The sequence below is a fragment of the Rhinoraja longicauda genome, chromosome 4, assembly GCF_053455715.1.
Source record: "Rhinoraja longicauda isolate Sanriku21f chromosome 4, sRhiLon1.1, whole genome shotgun sequence".
Classification (NCBI taxonomy): domain Eukaryota; kingdom Metazoa; phylum Chordata; class Chondrichthyes; order Rajiformes; family Arhynchobatidae; genus Rhinoraja; species Rhinoraja longicauda.
Window position 1 is genome coordinate 64,945,415 of NC_135956.1, and position 17,559 is coordinate 64,962,973.

A 17,559-nucleotide genomic window follows, 5' to 3' on the forward strand; every position below is an offset into this window, starting at 1 on the left:
GAGGGCAGAGAGTAGCAGTGAACATTTGTTCTCCACACTGGAGAATGGTGGGCTGTAGTTTTCCCCAGAGATCATTGCTACAAACACTGCACATTACAAATAAAATAGATATGAGTCTGCACGACAAAATAAATAGTCATAAACCACTGCTGGGATGGTGGTTGAAGCAAATACATTAGTGGCATTTAAAATACTTTTGGATAGACACATGAATAGGCAGGCAATGGTGGGATATGGGTTATGTGCAGGTAGATAAGTGATGAACTTGCATCATGTTTAGCATTGAGATCGTGGGCCAAGGAGCCTGTCCTTGTGTTGTACTATTCTATGTTCTATATTAAACAAACTTTGAAATGTTTTAAACAGTGAGGAGAACAGTGATTGACTGCAGGAGGACATAGGCTGACAGAATGGGCAAGTGATTTTCAGTACATAATAACATCAGAAGTACTGGCTTTCACTAAGATCATAGTGGATCATTCACCTCTGAGCCACTTGCCTTATTTTTTCATTCCAGTAATGTATGTATTGCATGACTAAGCATCCATAAACCACTTGGGAGGAGAGTTTCAAAGATTCACAACCTTCTGGGTGAAGAAATTTCTTCTCATCTCAGTCCAAAATGACTGACCCCTTCTGTTCAGACCTTGTGACTCCAGACACTACAACCAAGGGAAATATTTTCTGTACTTCTACCCTGTCGAATCACATGAGAAGTTTGAATAATCCAATGAGATCACCACTCATTCTTCTAAATTAGAGAGCAGAGGTCAGTCCAGGAATCATTGCACCCTCTCTCACAGCTTTATCCTTTCTTGGGTAAAAACATCAGACCTGTACACAATGTTTCAGAAGTGCTCTCAACAGGGCTTACTAAAATTTCAGTATGTTCCTGAAACATTTGTTCTGTGATCCTTGGGTTGATGATTCACAAAAAAAGCTCATCAATGCCTCTACTTCCATACATAATTAGGGAGGTTTGGCATGCTGCTGAATACTCCATCAAACTTCTACAGGTGTACAGTAGAGAGCATACTGACCGGTTGCATTATGACCTGGTTTAGTAATCAAACACTCAGGAACAAAGAAGGCTGTGGAAAGCAGTGGACCTTGCCCAGATTTTCATGGATATTGACCTTCCCACAATTTTAGGAATTAACAGGAGGCACTACCTCAAAAAAGCATCTCTCCTTCAAAGACCCACACCACTCAGAGTGCAGGTTCATAATTCATTTAAAGTAGCATCACAGGTAAAAAGGGCAGTTAAAAAGGCTTTCGGCACATGGGCCTTCATCAATCAGAGTATTGGGTATTGAAGTTGGGAGGTCATGATGTAGTTGTAGAAAATGTTGTTGAGGGTTTAGGGGATTGTGTTCAGATTTGGACACCATGTTACAGGAATGATGTAAAGCTGGAAAGGGTGCAGGGAAGATTTGCAAGGAATTTGCCAGGACTCGAGGGCCTGAGCTGCAGGGAGAGGTTGAGCAGGCTAGGACTCTATTCCTTGGAGCACAGGAGGCTGAGGGGTGATCTTAGAGAGGTGTACAAAATCATGAGGAATACATTGGATAAACGCACAGAGTCTCTTGCTCAGAATAGGAGAATCGAGAACCAGAGGACATAGGTTTATGGTGAAGGGGGAAAGATTTAATAGGAACCTGAGGGGTAACTTTTTAAACAAAGGTTAGTGGGTGTGTGGAACGAGCAGTCAGAGGAGGTAGTTGAGACGGGTACTATCGCAACATTCAAGAAACATGTAGACTGGTCATGAATACGATAGGTTCAGAGGGATATGTGCCAAACGCAGGCAGATGGGACTAATGTAGATGTGACATGTTGGTGGGGGCAAGTTGGGTTGAAGGACTGTTTCCACTCTGCATGACCACTCTAGCTATGCTTTAATCCTGCTGCTACCATCGGAAAGAAGGTATAAGGGCCTGAGAACCTTGACCTCCAGGTTCAAGAACAGCTTCTTCCTAGCAAACATGACACTCTTGAACGACACTGCACAACGCTAACCATAATCATACCTCAGCAATTATCTACTGCGAATTTCATTTTTGGTTGCACTAGGTACTTTGGTTTCACTAGAATCATTAGAGTCAGGAGTGGTTGCAGTTGATTGGACAATCGCAACTATCACTCTGCTATTCAAGAAGGGAGCAAAGCAGAAGAGTGGAAACTAAAGGCCGGTTAGCCTGACTTCAGTGGTTGGTAAGATTTTAGAGTCCATTATTATAAAGGATGAGGTTTTCTTATAGGCACATGATAAAATAGACTAAAGTCAACATGGTTTTGTGAAGAGATCTTGCTTGACGAACCTGTTGAAATTCTTTGAGAAGAAAAATAGCAGGATAGACAAAGGATGTTGTGTACCTGGATTTTCAGAAGTCCTTTGATAAGGTGCAGCACGTGAGGCTAATAAAGAAGTTGGGAGCCCATGGTATTAGACAGAAGATTATAGCATGGATAGCAGATTTGCTGGATGGCAGAAGGCAAAGAGTGGCAATAAAGGGGGCTTTTTCTGGTTGGCTGCCAATGACTGGCAATGTTCTGCAGGGGTCGATGCTGGGGCCGCTGCTCTTCACGTTGTATACCAATGATTTGGATGAGGGAATTGAAGGGTTGTGGCCAAGTTTGCAGATGATATGAAGAAGGCCTCAAAATAAAAGGATGTACTTTTAGAAAGGAGATGAGGAGGAATTTCTTTGGTCAGTGGCTGGTGAATCTATGGACTTCATTGCCATAGAAGACTCTGGAGGCCAATTTTTATTAGGATATTTTTAATGCGGCGATTGACAGATTCTTGATTAGTATAGGTGTCAGAGGTTAAGGGGAGAAGGCAGGAGAATGGGGTTGAGAGGAAAAGATAGATCAGCAGCTATTGAATGGCGGCGTAGACTTGATGGGCTGAATGGCCAAATTCTGCTCCTAGAACGTATGAACTTGTGTGGAGACTGCGGCACTGATCCTCACAGATCACAACCTCCCAAACTGAAAATTATTTATTTATTCCTATGCTCTGTTTTCTGTCCATTAAACAATCCTCACTCTATGCTCATATTTTACCCAACTCTCATGTGTTTTAATTTTGATCAGTAATCACCTGTGCGGCACCTGATCAAAGTCATTCTGAAAGTACAAATGTACCTCAAAATCTAGTTTGCCCTTTTCCATACTGCTAGTTACAATCTCAAACAATTCTGACTTATTTGTCAAATATTGGTTTCTCTTTCATTAATCTATCTTGGCTACGTCTACTTCAATCATTATTTTCAAGATGCTTTCTTAACAGTTCCTTAACAATAGACCTTGGCATTTTTCTACTGATGTTAGATTGGCAGTGCCGTATTGTGAAATATGATAAGCAATGCTTATGTTATCTCAATAGCTGCCTTTTCAAAACTGAAAGATGTACATGATTGTGATTTACTGTGTAGGAAAGAACTGCAGATGCAGATGCTGGTTTAAATTCTCCTGCGACCAGCTGGGTTTCTTCTGGTGTTCCAGTTTCTCCCCCAAGCACCAAAGACCATGCTGGTAGGTTAATTATGACTGGAAATTACACTTTTGTGTGGGATAATGACAATAGAGAATTAGAGTTTTAGGCACGTGTGAGAGGGAAGCGGTTACAAGAGCATGAGGAACTAAGAGTGAGGAAATGGAAATATTGAGATTACCCTCCTGGAGTCATGAAGACAGTAGGCCCAATGGCAGCCTCTCTTGTTAGAAATAAGAGTTAGTTTTTTTACGATTAACTCATTCAGTTGCACATTCTCTCCAAGACCTTGGTTCTGTGGTATTTTGGGCACTATTTTGTACCTTCTATTTTGACAAGGACTCTGTAACCCATTCTGATCATGTATTTCACATTTCCAGTATTGTCTCCTAAACACCACATGCAAACATGTGTTTGCTATTCACTAACTTTTGCCATCATTTTTTAGGTGGCGAGAGTGTCATTCAATTTTGTCCTGTCTCAATCCTATCAAGGACATTCCCTTTTAGTTTCTTCACATCATCCCCTCCTCAATGCTCGTTAGTTTTTTTTATCTCCAAATTTTCTAAGCACTGATGAAAAGCTGCAGATGCTGGCAACCGAAAAATATAAGTAGAAAATTCTGGAAAGCTCATCAACATGAAACATTAACAGTTTATCTTATCAAAGCTGCTACCTGATCTACTGATTATTTCCTGTATTTTCAGCTTATATTTATGGGTGCCAGCATCTGCAGCACTTCCTTCATGAGATACCCCATAATTTTCCCTGTTTAAAATGAGACCAACTCTAGTTCGATGGATCTCTAACTTTCAGCAAATTTCACTGCAAATGTGTAAAGGGAGCATGTGTAAGGTACATCTGTTGGTGACCTCCGATAATATTTTGGCTCAAAATATTCACCAAAATATCCTAAAAGTAAATAGATCTTCCCATAGAGAGTAATAAAAACATGACCATTATGACCATATGGAATAGTTGAGGTGAACAGCACAGATACATTTAAGAAGAAACTGGGAGGAAGAAAGGAATAGGAAATATTTTGAAAGGTTGAGGTGAAACATAGGAGGCTTATTAGATCTGTCAACACTAGCAATGGGCATTGGCCTCCTATGTTCAACAGCCTGTTTCTGTGCTGTAAAGATAATTCAAGATAATTTACCGCCCCTGTGACAGTCTTTTCAGGTAAGGCAGAGGTTCACTTGCACCTCCTCCAACCTCATCTACTGTATCCGATGTTCCAGGTGTGGACTCCTATATATCGGCGAGACCAAGCGCAGGCTTGGCCATCTTTCAGCTGAAAACCTCCACTCAGTCCACCTGAACCTACCTGATCTCCTGGTTTCTAAACACTTTATCTCCCCTCCCCATTCCAATACTGACTTTTCTATCTCGGTCCTCCTCCAGTGTCAGAGTGAGGCCCAGCACAAATTGGAGGAACAGCACCTCATATTTTGCTTGGGCAGCTTACACCCCAGCGATATGAATATTGACTTCTCTAACTTCAAGCAACCCTTGCTTTCCCTCTCCTTCCATCCTTCTGAGTTCTCCAACCAGTCTGACTGTCCCCCTGATTGCATTTTATCTCTGTATGATTTGTTGTCACCTTCTCCTAGTTTACAATGATCTATTCTACATTTCCCTTGAACTGCATCCCCTTTGATGCCTCATGTTCACACCTTACACTGCCTTATCTCCATATCTCCCTCTCCTGTGACTCAGTCTGAAGAAGGGTCTCGACAAACCCCTCAGATCTAATGGCTTTTTTTCACATAACTGACCAAAGCTTCAGTCTGCCGAGTGGGAACTGAAGGCAGCATCCTGCTCAGCTAAATGCTGCTCTCGCATAATTGTGCAGTGATGTTGGGCGTTCTATGGAAGAAGGTACAGACCACCCTACCTCAGATCTCTGTACTTCGCTGGGAAACCTGTCTGCTGAATTTGTGCCAACCTAACTTGGAATATCCAGCAAGCCCGTGAGTTCAATGGGACGAGATGGCTATGGGAAGAATAGTTGTGTCAAGTTAACTTATTTAATTTGATTTAATTTAGTTGATCTGATTTAGTTGATTTAATGTAGATGACAGTTGATTTTTGTGTTAATTTAAAGTTGTATTCATCTTTCTAATGTTTTCCTTTCACATTTAAGAAATGACACTTTTAATAATACCTGTGTGTTTTAGATTATGTGTAAATTCCAAAGAGATTCACAAAATTCTACATTTGAATGAGAGTTTTGACAGCTGATGAATAAGGGGACAGGGCCTCACCAGTTGTCAATACTATTCTGGGGTTAGTGAATACTGCAACTTATACTGTCCTACTGGGAACTGTTTTTTTCAATGCAACAGTACACCTGGAGATACGACATAAGAGTGTGCTCCAAGGGCAGGTGCAAGCAAATTTGGGAACTTCCCAAAACCGTTTAATTAGCTATTATTGGCGTGAAAAGTTTGATCTGGGATTGTAGATTTTATTTCAATCCTTATCTACGTCCTATTCAAGTTACCTCAATTATTTGTTGTAACCCTGAGCTTAATTTTAGTTATGTTCCCCAATGTTGTTTTGTGTAAATTTGACAATGTAATAAAATTGACTGGAAAATTTGCACACCATTTATTGGAATGTGGTCAATGAGGCCATCTATAGTTCCAGGAAAGGTATGGCCAAAGGGGACTGCCATTCTTTTCTCTTCCTTAGCCTATGGAAGGAAATCATGATGACTGTTGGTGCATTTGAGATGCTGCAGGGATCAATGTATATGTTGGACATAAATGATAATGTTTCAATTGATGGATTTGCTTCTCTAAACGGGGGCATATTGATTTGGTTTTCTTTGACTTCACGATACAGGGACAACTAGGCTTATGACAGGTTTCTTTAATAAGCAGATTGCAGATTGTACTGTATGGTTTACTTAGTCATAGAGTGATACAGTGTGGAAGCAGGCCCTTCGGCCAAACTTGCCCATACCGGCCAACATATCCCAGCTACACTAGTCCCACCTGCATACGCTTGGTCCATATCCCTCTAAACTTGTTACTTCTGCACCAAACACAATACTAAAGCAAACACCAACTAACAACACAAAGTTGATCAGCAAAATAGGCTTGTTTCAACATACTCTTGGCCCTAAGGTATTGTGACAGGCGTTGCAGAAGCATTCAATATTCCAGGTTCAACCATTTTTAATTGCTTCAGTATAGAAACCCCATCCTTCCCCATCACAAAATTCTGAAAAGGCATTCATAGCTGATGATTACTTGGTGCTAAGTTTCATGTGAAACTCCTCAAAAAATGAAGGGCTCATGAAGACTATTCGACATTTTTAAATCTTGGGCTGATCTGTAGCAAGTAACATTTGGACCAAACAATTACCATTTTCGACATGAGAGAATATAAACACCTAATCGTTGTAGTCAGCAGTAGTACCATCTCCATACTCTGTACCATCCTGGGGTTTACTACTGACCAGAACCTGAACTAGTTCCATCAGATAAATATTGTGACAATAGGAGGTTAGAAACCAGGCATTCTATTGAGGACAGAATCAAAGCCTTTCTACACCTAAAACCCCCAGGTAAGGATGAGTGTAGCTCCAACAATCATGAAGAAGGCTGCCAGCATCTGAGACAAAGTAGCTTGTTGATTGCCACCTTACCATTTAGCCTTTCATACACTCCACCATGGAATGGTGCAGCTGTAGTTAATCTTTTGCAGCACATCCCAGTTACAGCCTCTTAAAACAGAGGCTCCTCCCATGCCACAGGCCACTCTGACTTGGAAATAATAATAATAATAATAATACATTTTATTTATATAGCGCTTTTCATATACTCAAAGACGCTTTACAGAGATTTTGAGAACATAGGGAAATTAATAAATAGATAAATAAGTAAATAAATAAATGAACAGAGAAAGGAGACAGTAGGTGAGGTGACCTTCAGTGGTTGAAGGCAGTGCTGAACAGGTGAGACTTCAGCGATGTTTTGAATGTGGTGAGTGTGGGGGAGTCTCTAACGGTTTGGGGTAGTGAGTTCCATAGGGTGGGAGCAGCGATGGAGAAAGCCCTGTCCCCCCAGGATCTGAGTTTAGTCCGGATGTGGGGGGATAGGAGATTGGCAGCGGCAGAGCGGAGGGTGCAGGTGGGAGTGTGCCTGTGGAGGAGGTCGGTCAGGTAGGATGGGGCCAGGTTATGGAGGGCTTTGTAGGTTATGAGGAGGATTTTGTACTGGATTCTCTGGGGGATGGGGAGCCAGTGGAGTTTATAAAGGACGGGGGTGATATGGTCACGGATCGAGGTGTGTGTGAGTAGACGGGCAGCGGAGTTTTGAATGTATTGAAGTTTATTGATGATTTTTGAGGGTGCGCCATAGAGGAGGCTGTTGCAGTAGTCCAGACGGGAGGTGATGAAGGCGTGGATGAGGGTTTCTGCAGCTGTGGAGGAGAGGGATGGACGGAGACGGGCAATGTTTTTGAGGTGGAAGAAGGCTGTCTTTGTGATGTGTTTGATGTGTTTGTCGAAGGAGAGGGTTTGATCAAGGATGATTCCAAGATTCCGGATGTGAGGTGAGGTGGATACTGGGAGACCATCAATGTTGAGGATGAAGTTTTGGGTGGATTTGGTGAGCATTTTTGGACCAATGATGATGATTTCAGATTTGTTGCAATTGAGTTTGAAATAGACCAATGCTTCTTCAAAACCCCTTGGCACTTACGTGGCATCGTGAAGCATATTGCTCACAGCAGTTGAAGATGGCACCACAGCTTTATTTTCCCGAAAGCACATTTGTGATTTGCAATATAATATTGTCCACATGGTCCTTATTACTAACTATGCAACAACGGGGACACTTTAAATAATAGCTGGGAAATGAGAATGAAACGCCAAAAAAAAAAAAAAAAAAAGTCACGTCAATGTATTTCTCCTTTTTTTTTTTTAATATAACGTGAAAAAAAAAAAGTATTGTAATTAAAACAACGCGTAACCTGACACGGGGCTGGCCTGGCCTGATTGCAGTGGTGCAGCAACAAAAAAAAAAAAAAAGTTGCAGCGACTTCTTTTGGGGGGGGGGGGGGGCGCGTTGTCTGGAGTGTGTAAACATGCAATGAAATGTACACACGGCGTTGCATTTGGTGAGGTGTTCCCTCCCCGGGGGCGAAGATGGCGGCAGTGCTGGGCATGTGAAGCCCGTTTCACCCCTCAAGTGTGTCAGCGGGAATGGATTATTTCAGCAGTTTTTCTGGCAGGGGAGCCCGTCTACTGCGGGGCACTTCCAACAGGCTGTGGGCCAGTTTGCGAGAGGTTCATTTCCTGGACTCTGTGAAGGAGACGGTGGACGCGGCCGGGCACCAAACCACCACCAACTTTGCTGGTAAGTGTGTGTGTGTGTAGGGGAGGAATGTATCTCTTGCAAACTTCTTCAGACTTTGTCAAACTTCTTCAGAAGTTTGAACAACAGGTCGCCCTCACTTGTCGTGTTGTGGATCCATGTCTCCACACACTTGTCTTCGCCCCTCAGCAGAATTTAGAAATAATAACGCGTGGCCGGTGTCTGCAACGTCAACACAATTATCCGGCCGGAAAGTAAAAGTCCAGTCCAGACCAGAATGGCGCTTGGCCTTTGCGCGCGTGTCATTTAGTTTTTAAAGAAAAGGAAGTTCATCAAACTTGTCGAAAGACCCAACGCGACCCCCCCCCCCCCCCCCCCCCCCTTGAATTCAGCAAACTAAAGGTGGAAATTCCCTTACACTTCTTAAACTAAAGGTGGAAATCAGCAAACATCATTTGCATGTCTGTGTTGACATTTTTTTCAGTTTGATTGATTTATGTGGGGATTGGGGGAAAGCAAACTCGCATCCTGCTCTGAAAATAATAAATGCTGGAAGTAATCAGTCGCTGTGGGAGAGGGAGGGAATGAGATTGAGGGAGTGGGAGATTGAGGGAGTGAGAGTGGGAGATTGAGGGAGTGAGAGTGGGAGATTGAGGGAGTGAGAGTGGGAGATTGAGGGAGTGAGAGTGGGAGATTGAGGGAGTGAGAGTGGGAGATTGAGGGAGTGAGAGTGGGAGATTGAGGGAGTGAGAGTGGGAGAGAGAGGGAGGGAGAGGGAGGGAGAGGGAGGGGGAGGGAGAGGGAGGGAGAGGGAGGGAGAGGGAGGGAGAGAGAGAGGGAGTGGGAGAGTGAGTGGGAGAGAGAGAGAGAGAGAGAGAGAGAGAGTTAGCACTGGAGAGGGCGAGAACGACCATGCACGAAATGTAAACTCTGCATCTGCTGTTTTTTTTTTTTTTTTAAACGAGAATGCTGCAAAGTAAAGACTCGGCAGGTGCTCAGTCTCAGCTGTTTGACCCGCTCTTGAGTGTTTCCACCTTTTGTGTTCCGGATTGTGTGCACGACCTGCTTGCTGAGTGGAGTCCGAGATTTGCAGGGTGACCGGTTGCTTCAGGCTTGCAGCCTCCTCCGCCCCCATGACATGTTCCACACTGTGTTTATAGTGAGACGGATGCTGCCACACCCACTGAGTTCCTCCATCACCTTGTGTCTCCAAAATGAACGAAGCCAGAATTGACGACAAGGGCTTGAGGAAAATGGATTAAAATGTCAAATGGTAAATAAGCAGAGATGGATATTTTGGAGATAATTCATAGTTCTAGGCAAAAGTACATTCTATTGAGAAATTATCCATCCAGGAGAAGAATGATTCATCTGTTTCGAAATAAGGACAAAAGTTCGAAAAAAATTACATTTAATGTGAAGGATAGCAGTGGGTGGACAGAAGGAAGCGAATCACTAGGGGGAAAAACACACGGCAACAATATATGAAAGGTTGATAGTCTTGACTTGGCTGGAGTCGTAAAATAATAAGTGGCTAATGAGATATTGGCACCTTGGTTATTATCTTCACAGTTGGCATTGATGAGGTGGGGTGAGAGGGCCATATGTGTGCTGAAAGGTATCTATGATTCAATGGAAAGATTTTAGATTCTGGAACAATCCTAACAGATTGGAAACAGATATTTATGCCTCCTGGCCAAAGAAAATAAGGAGAAAAAAAGCAAGAAACATAGAAACATAGAAAATAGGTGCAGGAGTAGGCCATTCGGCCCTTCGAGCCTGCACCGCCATTCAATATGATCATGGCTGATCATCCAGCTCAGTAACCTGTACCTGCCTTCTCTCCATACCCCCTGATCCCTTTAGCAAAAAGGGCCACATCTAACTCCCTCTTAAATATAGCCAATGAACTGGCCTTAACTACCTTCTGTGGCAGAGAATTCCACAGACTCACCACTCTCTGTGTGAAGAAATGTTTTCTCATCTCGGTCCTAAAAGACCCCCCTTATCCTTAAGCTGTGACCCCTGGTTCCCCCAACATCGGGAACAATCTTCCCGCATCTAGCCTCTCCAACCCCTTAAGAATTTTATATGTTTCTATAAGATCCCCCCTCAGTCTTCTAAATTCCAGCGAGTACAAGCCTAGTCTATCCAGTCTTTCTTCATATGAAAGTCCCGCCATCCCAGGGATCAATCTAGTGAACCTTCTCTGTACTCCCTCTAAGGCAAGAACGTCTTTCTTCAGATTAGGAGCCCAAAACTGCACACAATACTCCAGGTGCGGTCTCACCAAGGCCCTGTACAACTGCAGCAGAACCTCCCTGCTCCTAAACTCAAATCCTCTTGCTATGAATGCCAACATACCATTCGCTTTCTTCACTGCCTGCTGCACCTGCACGCTTGGTTTCAATGACTGGTGCACCATGACACCCAGGTCACGTTGCATCTCCCCTTCTCCTAATCGTTCACCATTCAGGTAATACTCTGCTTTCCTGTTCTTGCCGCCAAAGTGGATAACCTCACATTTATCCACATTATATTGCATCTGCCATGCATTTGCCCACTCGCCTAATCTATCCAAGTCACTCTGCAGCCTCCTAGCATCCTCCTCGCAGCTAACACTGCCACCCAGCTTCGTGTCATCCGCAAACTTAGAGATGTTGCATTCAATTCCCTCGTCCAAATCATTAATATACATTGTAAATAACTGGGGTCCCAGCACTGAGCCTTGCGGTACAAGAAATTGTAAGTCAGTTAGTCTGACCTCTTTCATTAGGGATGTGTTGGAATTTATTATTAATGAAAGAGTGGTGGGTTAATTAGGAAATCCACTATATAATCAAAACAGAACTGGCATTGTATTATGAAAGGGAAATCACATTTGACAAATTTATCTCAGTTCTTTTCGAGGATACAATAAGAATCGATTTCTTAAAACCTGCAAGGAGAAACTGACTGGAGGTTTTGTGGACATCTTCAATGGGTCAATGCTAAGGTCCCCAGTCCCCACCTGTTTTAACAGAACATCCATAATTCTGGTGCCCAAGAAGAGCAATGTGACATTCCTCATTAAATAATGACCGGTGGGCATTAACGTCCATGGTGATGAAGTGCTTTGAGAGGTTGGTTATAATGCATATTAACTCCTGCATTAGTAAGGAACTGAAGCCACTACATCTCACCTACCACCACAAGAGATAAGATTCTGCTGGCTATCCACTCTGCACTGGATCATTTGGACAATAATAGCACATACAACAGGCTATTGTTCATTGACTGCAGCTTGGTGCTCAAACCATACCCTGCCCCCCCCTCCCCCCTCCCCCTCCCCCCCTCCACCAGCAGAATCTTATCTCTTGTGGTGGTAGGTGAGATGTAGTGGCTTCAGTTCCTTACTAATGCAGTGGGGAGAGTCAACAGCTTTAATCTCCAGGGCATGCATATCTCTGAAGAGCTGTCCTAGGCCCAGCATATTGATGCAACACAAAGAAAGCTCATTAATGCCTCTACTTCCTTCGAAGATATAGAAGAGTCGGTATGTTGACGAATACTTCTTCATACTTCTACAGGTGTACAGTAGAGAGCATACTGACTGATTACCATGACCACCAAGTTCAAGAACAGCTTCTTCCCATTACCCATCAGTCCCTTGAACACTGAGCAACACTAACCATTACCTCAGCAACTATGTGTAGGAAGGAACTGCAGATGCTGGTTTAAACCAAAGATAGACATAAAAAGCTGGAGTAACTCAGCGGGACAGGCAACATCTCTGAGACGCTCAGATGCTGCCTGTCCTGCTGAGTTACTCAAGCTTTTTGTGTCTAACCTCAGCAACTATTATCTTCTGTGGATTGTGTCTTTGGTTGTACAATGGACTTTGGTTTTGCGCTATTATGGTAAACTAATATTACAGTTAAGAAATGTATTGTTTTACTGATTATTATATATTTGCATGTCATTGCGCTAATGAGTCTTAAGTTGCAGTAAGTAAAAACTTCACTGCTTTGTTGCCGGTACATATGTCAATTAAACACACTTGTCTCTTAAATGGGAAGTAGCTGATATAGTATATTTGGATTTTCAGAAAGAACTTTGATAAGATGTATCTTTACAATGTACTAAATAAGCTTGTGACTTTGGGGATAGTATGTTATGGATAGAGAATTGGCTGACCAAAAGAAAATGGATCAGTCTAATAAATGGATTGTATACAGTTTGGCACTGGGTAACTAATGGAGCGTGGTTGAAAGATATGGATAGTCAGGCAGGAAAACGAAGACAAGGCCAAAATCAGATCAGTCCTGACTTTATTGAATGGCAGAGCAGGTTTCAGAGGCCATACTGGTTGTTGCGATTTTTATTTGTTGTTCCTCTGGCATAGATTTATGGTCGGAAGTTAGTCATACAGCACGGAAACAGACCCTTCAGCCAACTTGTTCATGCCAACCACAGTTAATCCAAGCTAATCCCATTTGCCTGCGCTTGACCTCTGACCCTCTGAAACTTTCCTATCCAAAGTTTTCAAATATGGCACTCAAGGCTGTAAACAATCTGGTCCAATTTTGGACAAATATACCTGTTCTGAAGGATCTGACAAAGGATGACAGATCCTGGTGGATACCAGTGATGTCAATGTAAGTTGTTACTGCCTTCCCTCTTGGACATTTGTGATGCAACTGGCTTTTTTAAACAAACAGTTGGTGTTGTTGCTGTTAATGATGGTGACTTATTTCTGTAACTAATTGAATTTTAGATTTCCCAATTGCCATAATGGCATGTTTGCCTACAAATAGTACTGTGAAAATTAGATCTGAAACAGCCCATTGTAATGTCATAGTTCTAGTTGAAGAATTAGTGAAATTTACAGTAATTCCATTTTCCTACTCTTCAGAATACAAAAGGGCTTTTGCATGCCATGTTAATGAGCACTTGGTCTGTTTACCACTCAGCAAATGTGAAACTCATTGTATTTTTTGCAATTCCACAAGAACAAATCCTCCTGGGTAATTTTCAGACCACCTTTCTGATTTCCTTCTCTTTGCAGATTGCTGAAATCTGTCTCTGTTTTGAAATTTACTGATGAGTGCGTAGCTAATTATTATAAACTGCTGTAAAGTCAGGGCAGAAATAGTTATTTAACAGTTATCTGAACTCTGATCAGAATATTTCTGCTCCCCGTGGGGTGATGCATCTGGTTCAATTGTGTTATTTGCGTGACATGAATGGGAAAATATGGATAATATCGTTCTGGATAAAGTACTTATTATAATATAATGTGCCATTGTCACACGTAGACACAAAATGCTGGAGTAACTCAGCGGGTCAGGCAGCATCTCAGGAGAGAAGGAGTGGGTGATGTTTCGGGTCGAGACCCTGAAGAAGGGTCTCGACCCGAAATGTCACCCATTCCTTACTGAATTACTTTGCTGAATTACTCCAGCATTTTGTGTCTACCTTCAATTTGAACCATCATCGGCAGTTATTTTCCTATACATGCCATTGTCACAGTGTCATCCTGCAACTATGATGGACTTTACTCCTAACTCCCTCATTCACTAAGATGTAGGAAGAAGCTAGTTTCATGCAGTATAACTGTGTTTATTCACTGAAAGCTGAAATTCATTCAAGGGTACTAAAACTTGTTGCCTTTTCTCTGTTTGACTACTGCCCACCTTGAACATGTATACTTTCGATTGATGATGCACTTGTATGACACTAATGAATCGTATCCTTGAAAATCTATGAAGCGGGAGTGGAACCTTGATACATTGTGTGTATGCCACTTGAAGTAGTGTGACTTCACCCTCATGGCAACCTCCTGCCCTGCAGATCATGGTTTGCCAAGTATACATTTAGAGACGTTTTAAATGTGAAAAGGGTTTCTGCACAGGCCTTTTGGGCAATGACTTTGAGGCCCATGCAGTTTCTTGTGCCCCTAACCTATCTAACCTTTCCTCCTGTCTAAACTTTCTAGTCTTGGCAACATCCACAATTTCCTAGCGTCAGAATTATTTTGCTGTTCTAGTGTGTGTCAGAAGTGTCCCAATTGTGTCAGGACTGACTACTTTGATACTAGGTCATCAAACTGTACAGATAACTCAATTTCTCACTGTCCACAGATACCCAAAAACCTGCTGAGTGTTTCCACCACCATTGTTTTTCAGATTGCTGCTATTGCAGTGTTCTGCATTTTGCAGTTGCAGCACATTTTTCTCCCTCTGTTTTTACTCATCTTCTTAATCTCTTCCAGATGCATCAGTTGTAATTAGTGAGACCACCACCACCTTCTGTGGTATTCAGCCCCTCTTGGTCTTCAGTCTATCACAAACATTTCATTTGTTCTTTGTGACTCTCCCTCTTCTCTGCAACATAAAATATATTTGCTTTCTTACATTTTCTAGTTCTGATGAATTGTCAGAAATCTGAAGCATTAACCCTGATTCCTTCAGCAGTTGCAGGTTTTGTTTTGCTTTGATTTAGTGTGAAATGGAGGTGGATCTGTGACCACTGCTTGCTTTCTCTCGCTCTCTGTCTGTGTGACCCTGTCTGTGTGACCCTGTCTGTGTGACCCTGTCTGTGTGACCCTGTCTGTGTGACCCTGTCTGTGTGACCCTGTCTGTGTGACCCTGTCTGTGTGACCCTGTCTGTGTGACCCTGTCTGTGTGACCCTGTCTGTGTGACCCTGTCGGTGTGACCCTGTCTGTGTGACCCTGTCTGTGTGTCTTTAGATATGGTCGGGAAAAAGCAGTACTAATTTGGTTAAGTGACAGTATTACCAAATGTATTAAAATGAGTTTATTGTGAAACAGTGGAAGGGAGTAGCACTCTCAATGGGAAGTGGAAGCACTTTCAAGGGAGTTGAGAAACGGCACCAGATGCGAACTGTTGCTGGGAGTTATCTCTAGATCTCAGCAATGCCAATGACGATTCTGAAAAAATGCACAAATGAAGAAAAATGTAGCAAGGCAATGCAGTTAATGTGGCAAACAGAATTTTTCCAAGTGCTTTGGGATGGCAGAACATTCAAGTAATATGGTGGAACTTAACTGATATCTTGGACAAATAATAATAAAATATTTGCAACACAGAAGAAGCAGCTGTTTGAGTTGAATATTTTATTGTCACATGTGACACCAAGTCACTAGTGTTTACATTTCTAGTGTAACCTCCCTGCTTGTGTATTGTATCCTTTGGGCAATAATCCTTTGGGGTTTATTTTTCCAACTAGCCTTGTAGGGTCTTGCTGAAATTCATATAGTCTACTTTAAAAGCACTGCCTTTGTTTACATTTGTTAACTTCTCAAGGACCCTTCTTGTTAACACTATAACACTTGTAAAAACAATGGCGATTTTCCTTCAAAATGCATAATTATTTTGAGTCACGCGGTGTGCTATCAGAGACCAAGCCATCAACCCAATGGATCTCACATCTGTGAATTTTTGTACGTGTTAAAGTGCAGATTCATGATCTATAAATTCGGCTACAGGCATCATGCTGGGTCTTGACAGTGCAGGGCTTGCACCGACTTTGTGTTTGAAAAGTGAAGCTCCAAATCCTGGCACTGTCCTGCATGCCATTTAGGCTTATTCTTTGCTGTTTCCCATGATCTGTTGTCAATGTTGCTACCTTCAGATTTGATATCCGTAATATGGGAATAGTATGGTCATCATGGACATGTCATCATGGACATGAAGGCCGAAGGGTATGTTACTGTGCTGTATGACTCTATTTCCCATGAATCCCTGCCAACCTATTCTCTCTCATTTGCCCATCAACTCCTCTGATTATTTTTCCCATTAACCTACACTCGGGGTAATTTATAGTGACCAATTAATTTACCAGCTTATCAGTGGGAGCTAAACAGAGTACCTGGAAGAAACTCGCATGGTTACAGAGAGTACAGAGAGTACATGCAAACTTAACGCTGACTGTACTTGAGGCAGGAATGATCCCTGGTCCCTGGATCTGTGCGTCAACAGCATTTGACTGTCACTGTGCCCTTGCCAAGCATTGTTTTAAAAATATCAAATGTAGTCTTGATATTTTTGATTGACCTTCTCTTGAGCTGTTTGAATGAAGGAGTTTCACATGCGTTTGGGAAATTGGGCTTCTTCGTCAAATGAGTTAACCAAAATAGATTCTCTGTATTTACTCTTTCAAATTCTTAAACAGTCTTTTTAATCTTTTTTTAGATGAGTGTATTAATTTATTCTTCTTTACACCCTGACCACCGGGTGGCACCAGCAATGGCTGCCTCACCAACAGTCTGTCTTTCCTTCTTGTTTTTTATTTGCATGTGTTAAATGTATGTTTTTAGTGTTCTTTAGCTTGTTTTATGTTGGGGTGGGGGGGAGTTGGGGGAAACTTTTTCTAATATCGTACCTCGACGGAGTTGCGATTTTTTTCCATATCGTATCTCCGTCTGCACTGTGGCCAAACATCGAGGCCATCTTTGCTGGAGACCGACTTCGAGAGCTCCATCGTGGGTGCCTGCGGGACTTTAACATCACGGAGCTTGCGGTCTCTGGTCAGAGACTGATTTCGGGAACACCAAGCCGCAGGAGCTTCGACCGCCCTGACGTGGAGGCTTCAACTGCCGGCTGCGGGAGCTTCGATCACCCCTACTACGGATGGTTCGACTGCCCCCACTGCGGGAGAATAAAAGAGGAAGTAGATTGGACTTTATTGCCTTCCATCACAGTGAGGAACGTGGGGAATCCGCT

At 42.6% G+C, this 17,559-nt stretch overlaps 1 protein-coding gene across 6 annotated transcripts in view; it reads left to right on the plus strand.

Annotated features, from left to right (window-relative positions):
- oxr1a (oxidation resistance 1a) overlaps positions 1–17,559 on the plus strand; it is a 279,319-nt gene that overhangs the window by 110,290 nt on the left and 151,470 nt on the right. The window contains exon 1 of one of the 6 annotated variants that reach the window (XM_078397887.1): positions 8,664–8,874. The exons of the other annotated variants lie outside the window; for them this stretch is intronic. Within the exon in view, the coding sequence (XP_078254013.1) occupies positions 8,721–8,874 (154 nt within the window). The 5' untranslated portion in view covers positions 8,664–8,720. Of the gene's footprint in view, positions 1–8,663; positions 8,875–17,559 lie in introns of those variants that run through there. 6 annotated transcript variants of the gene reach the window in all.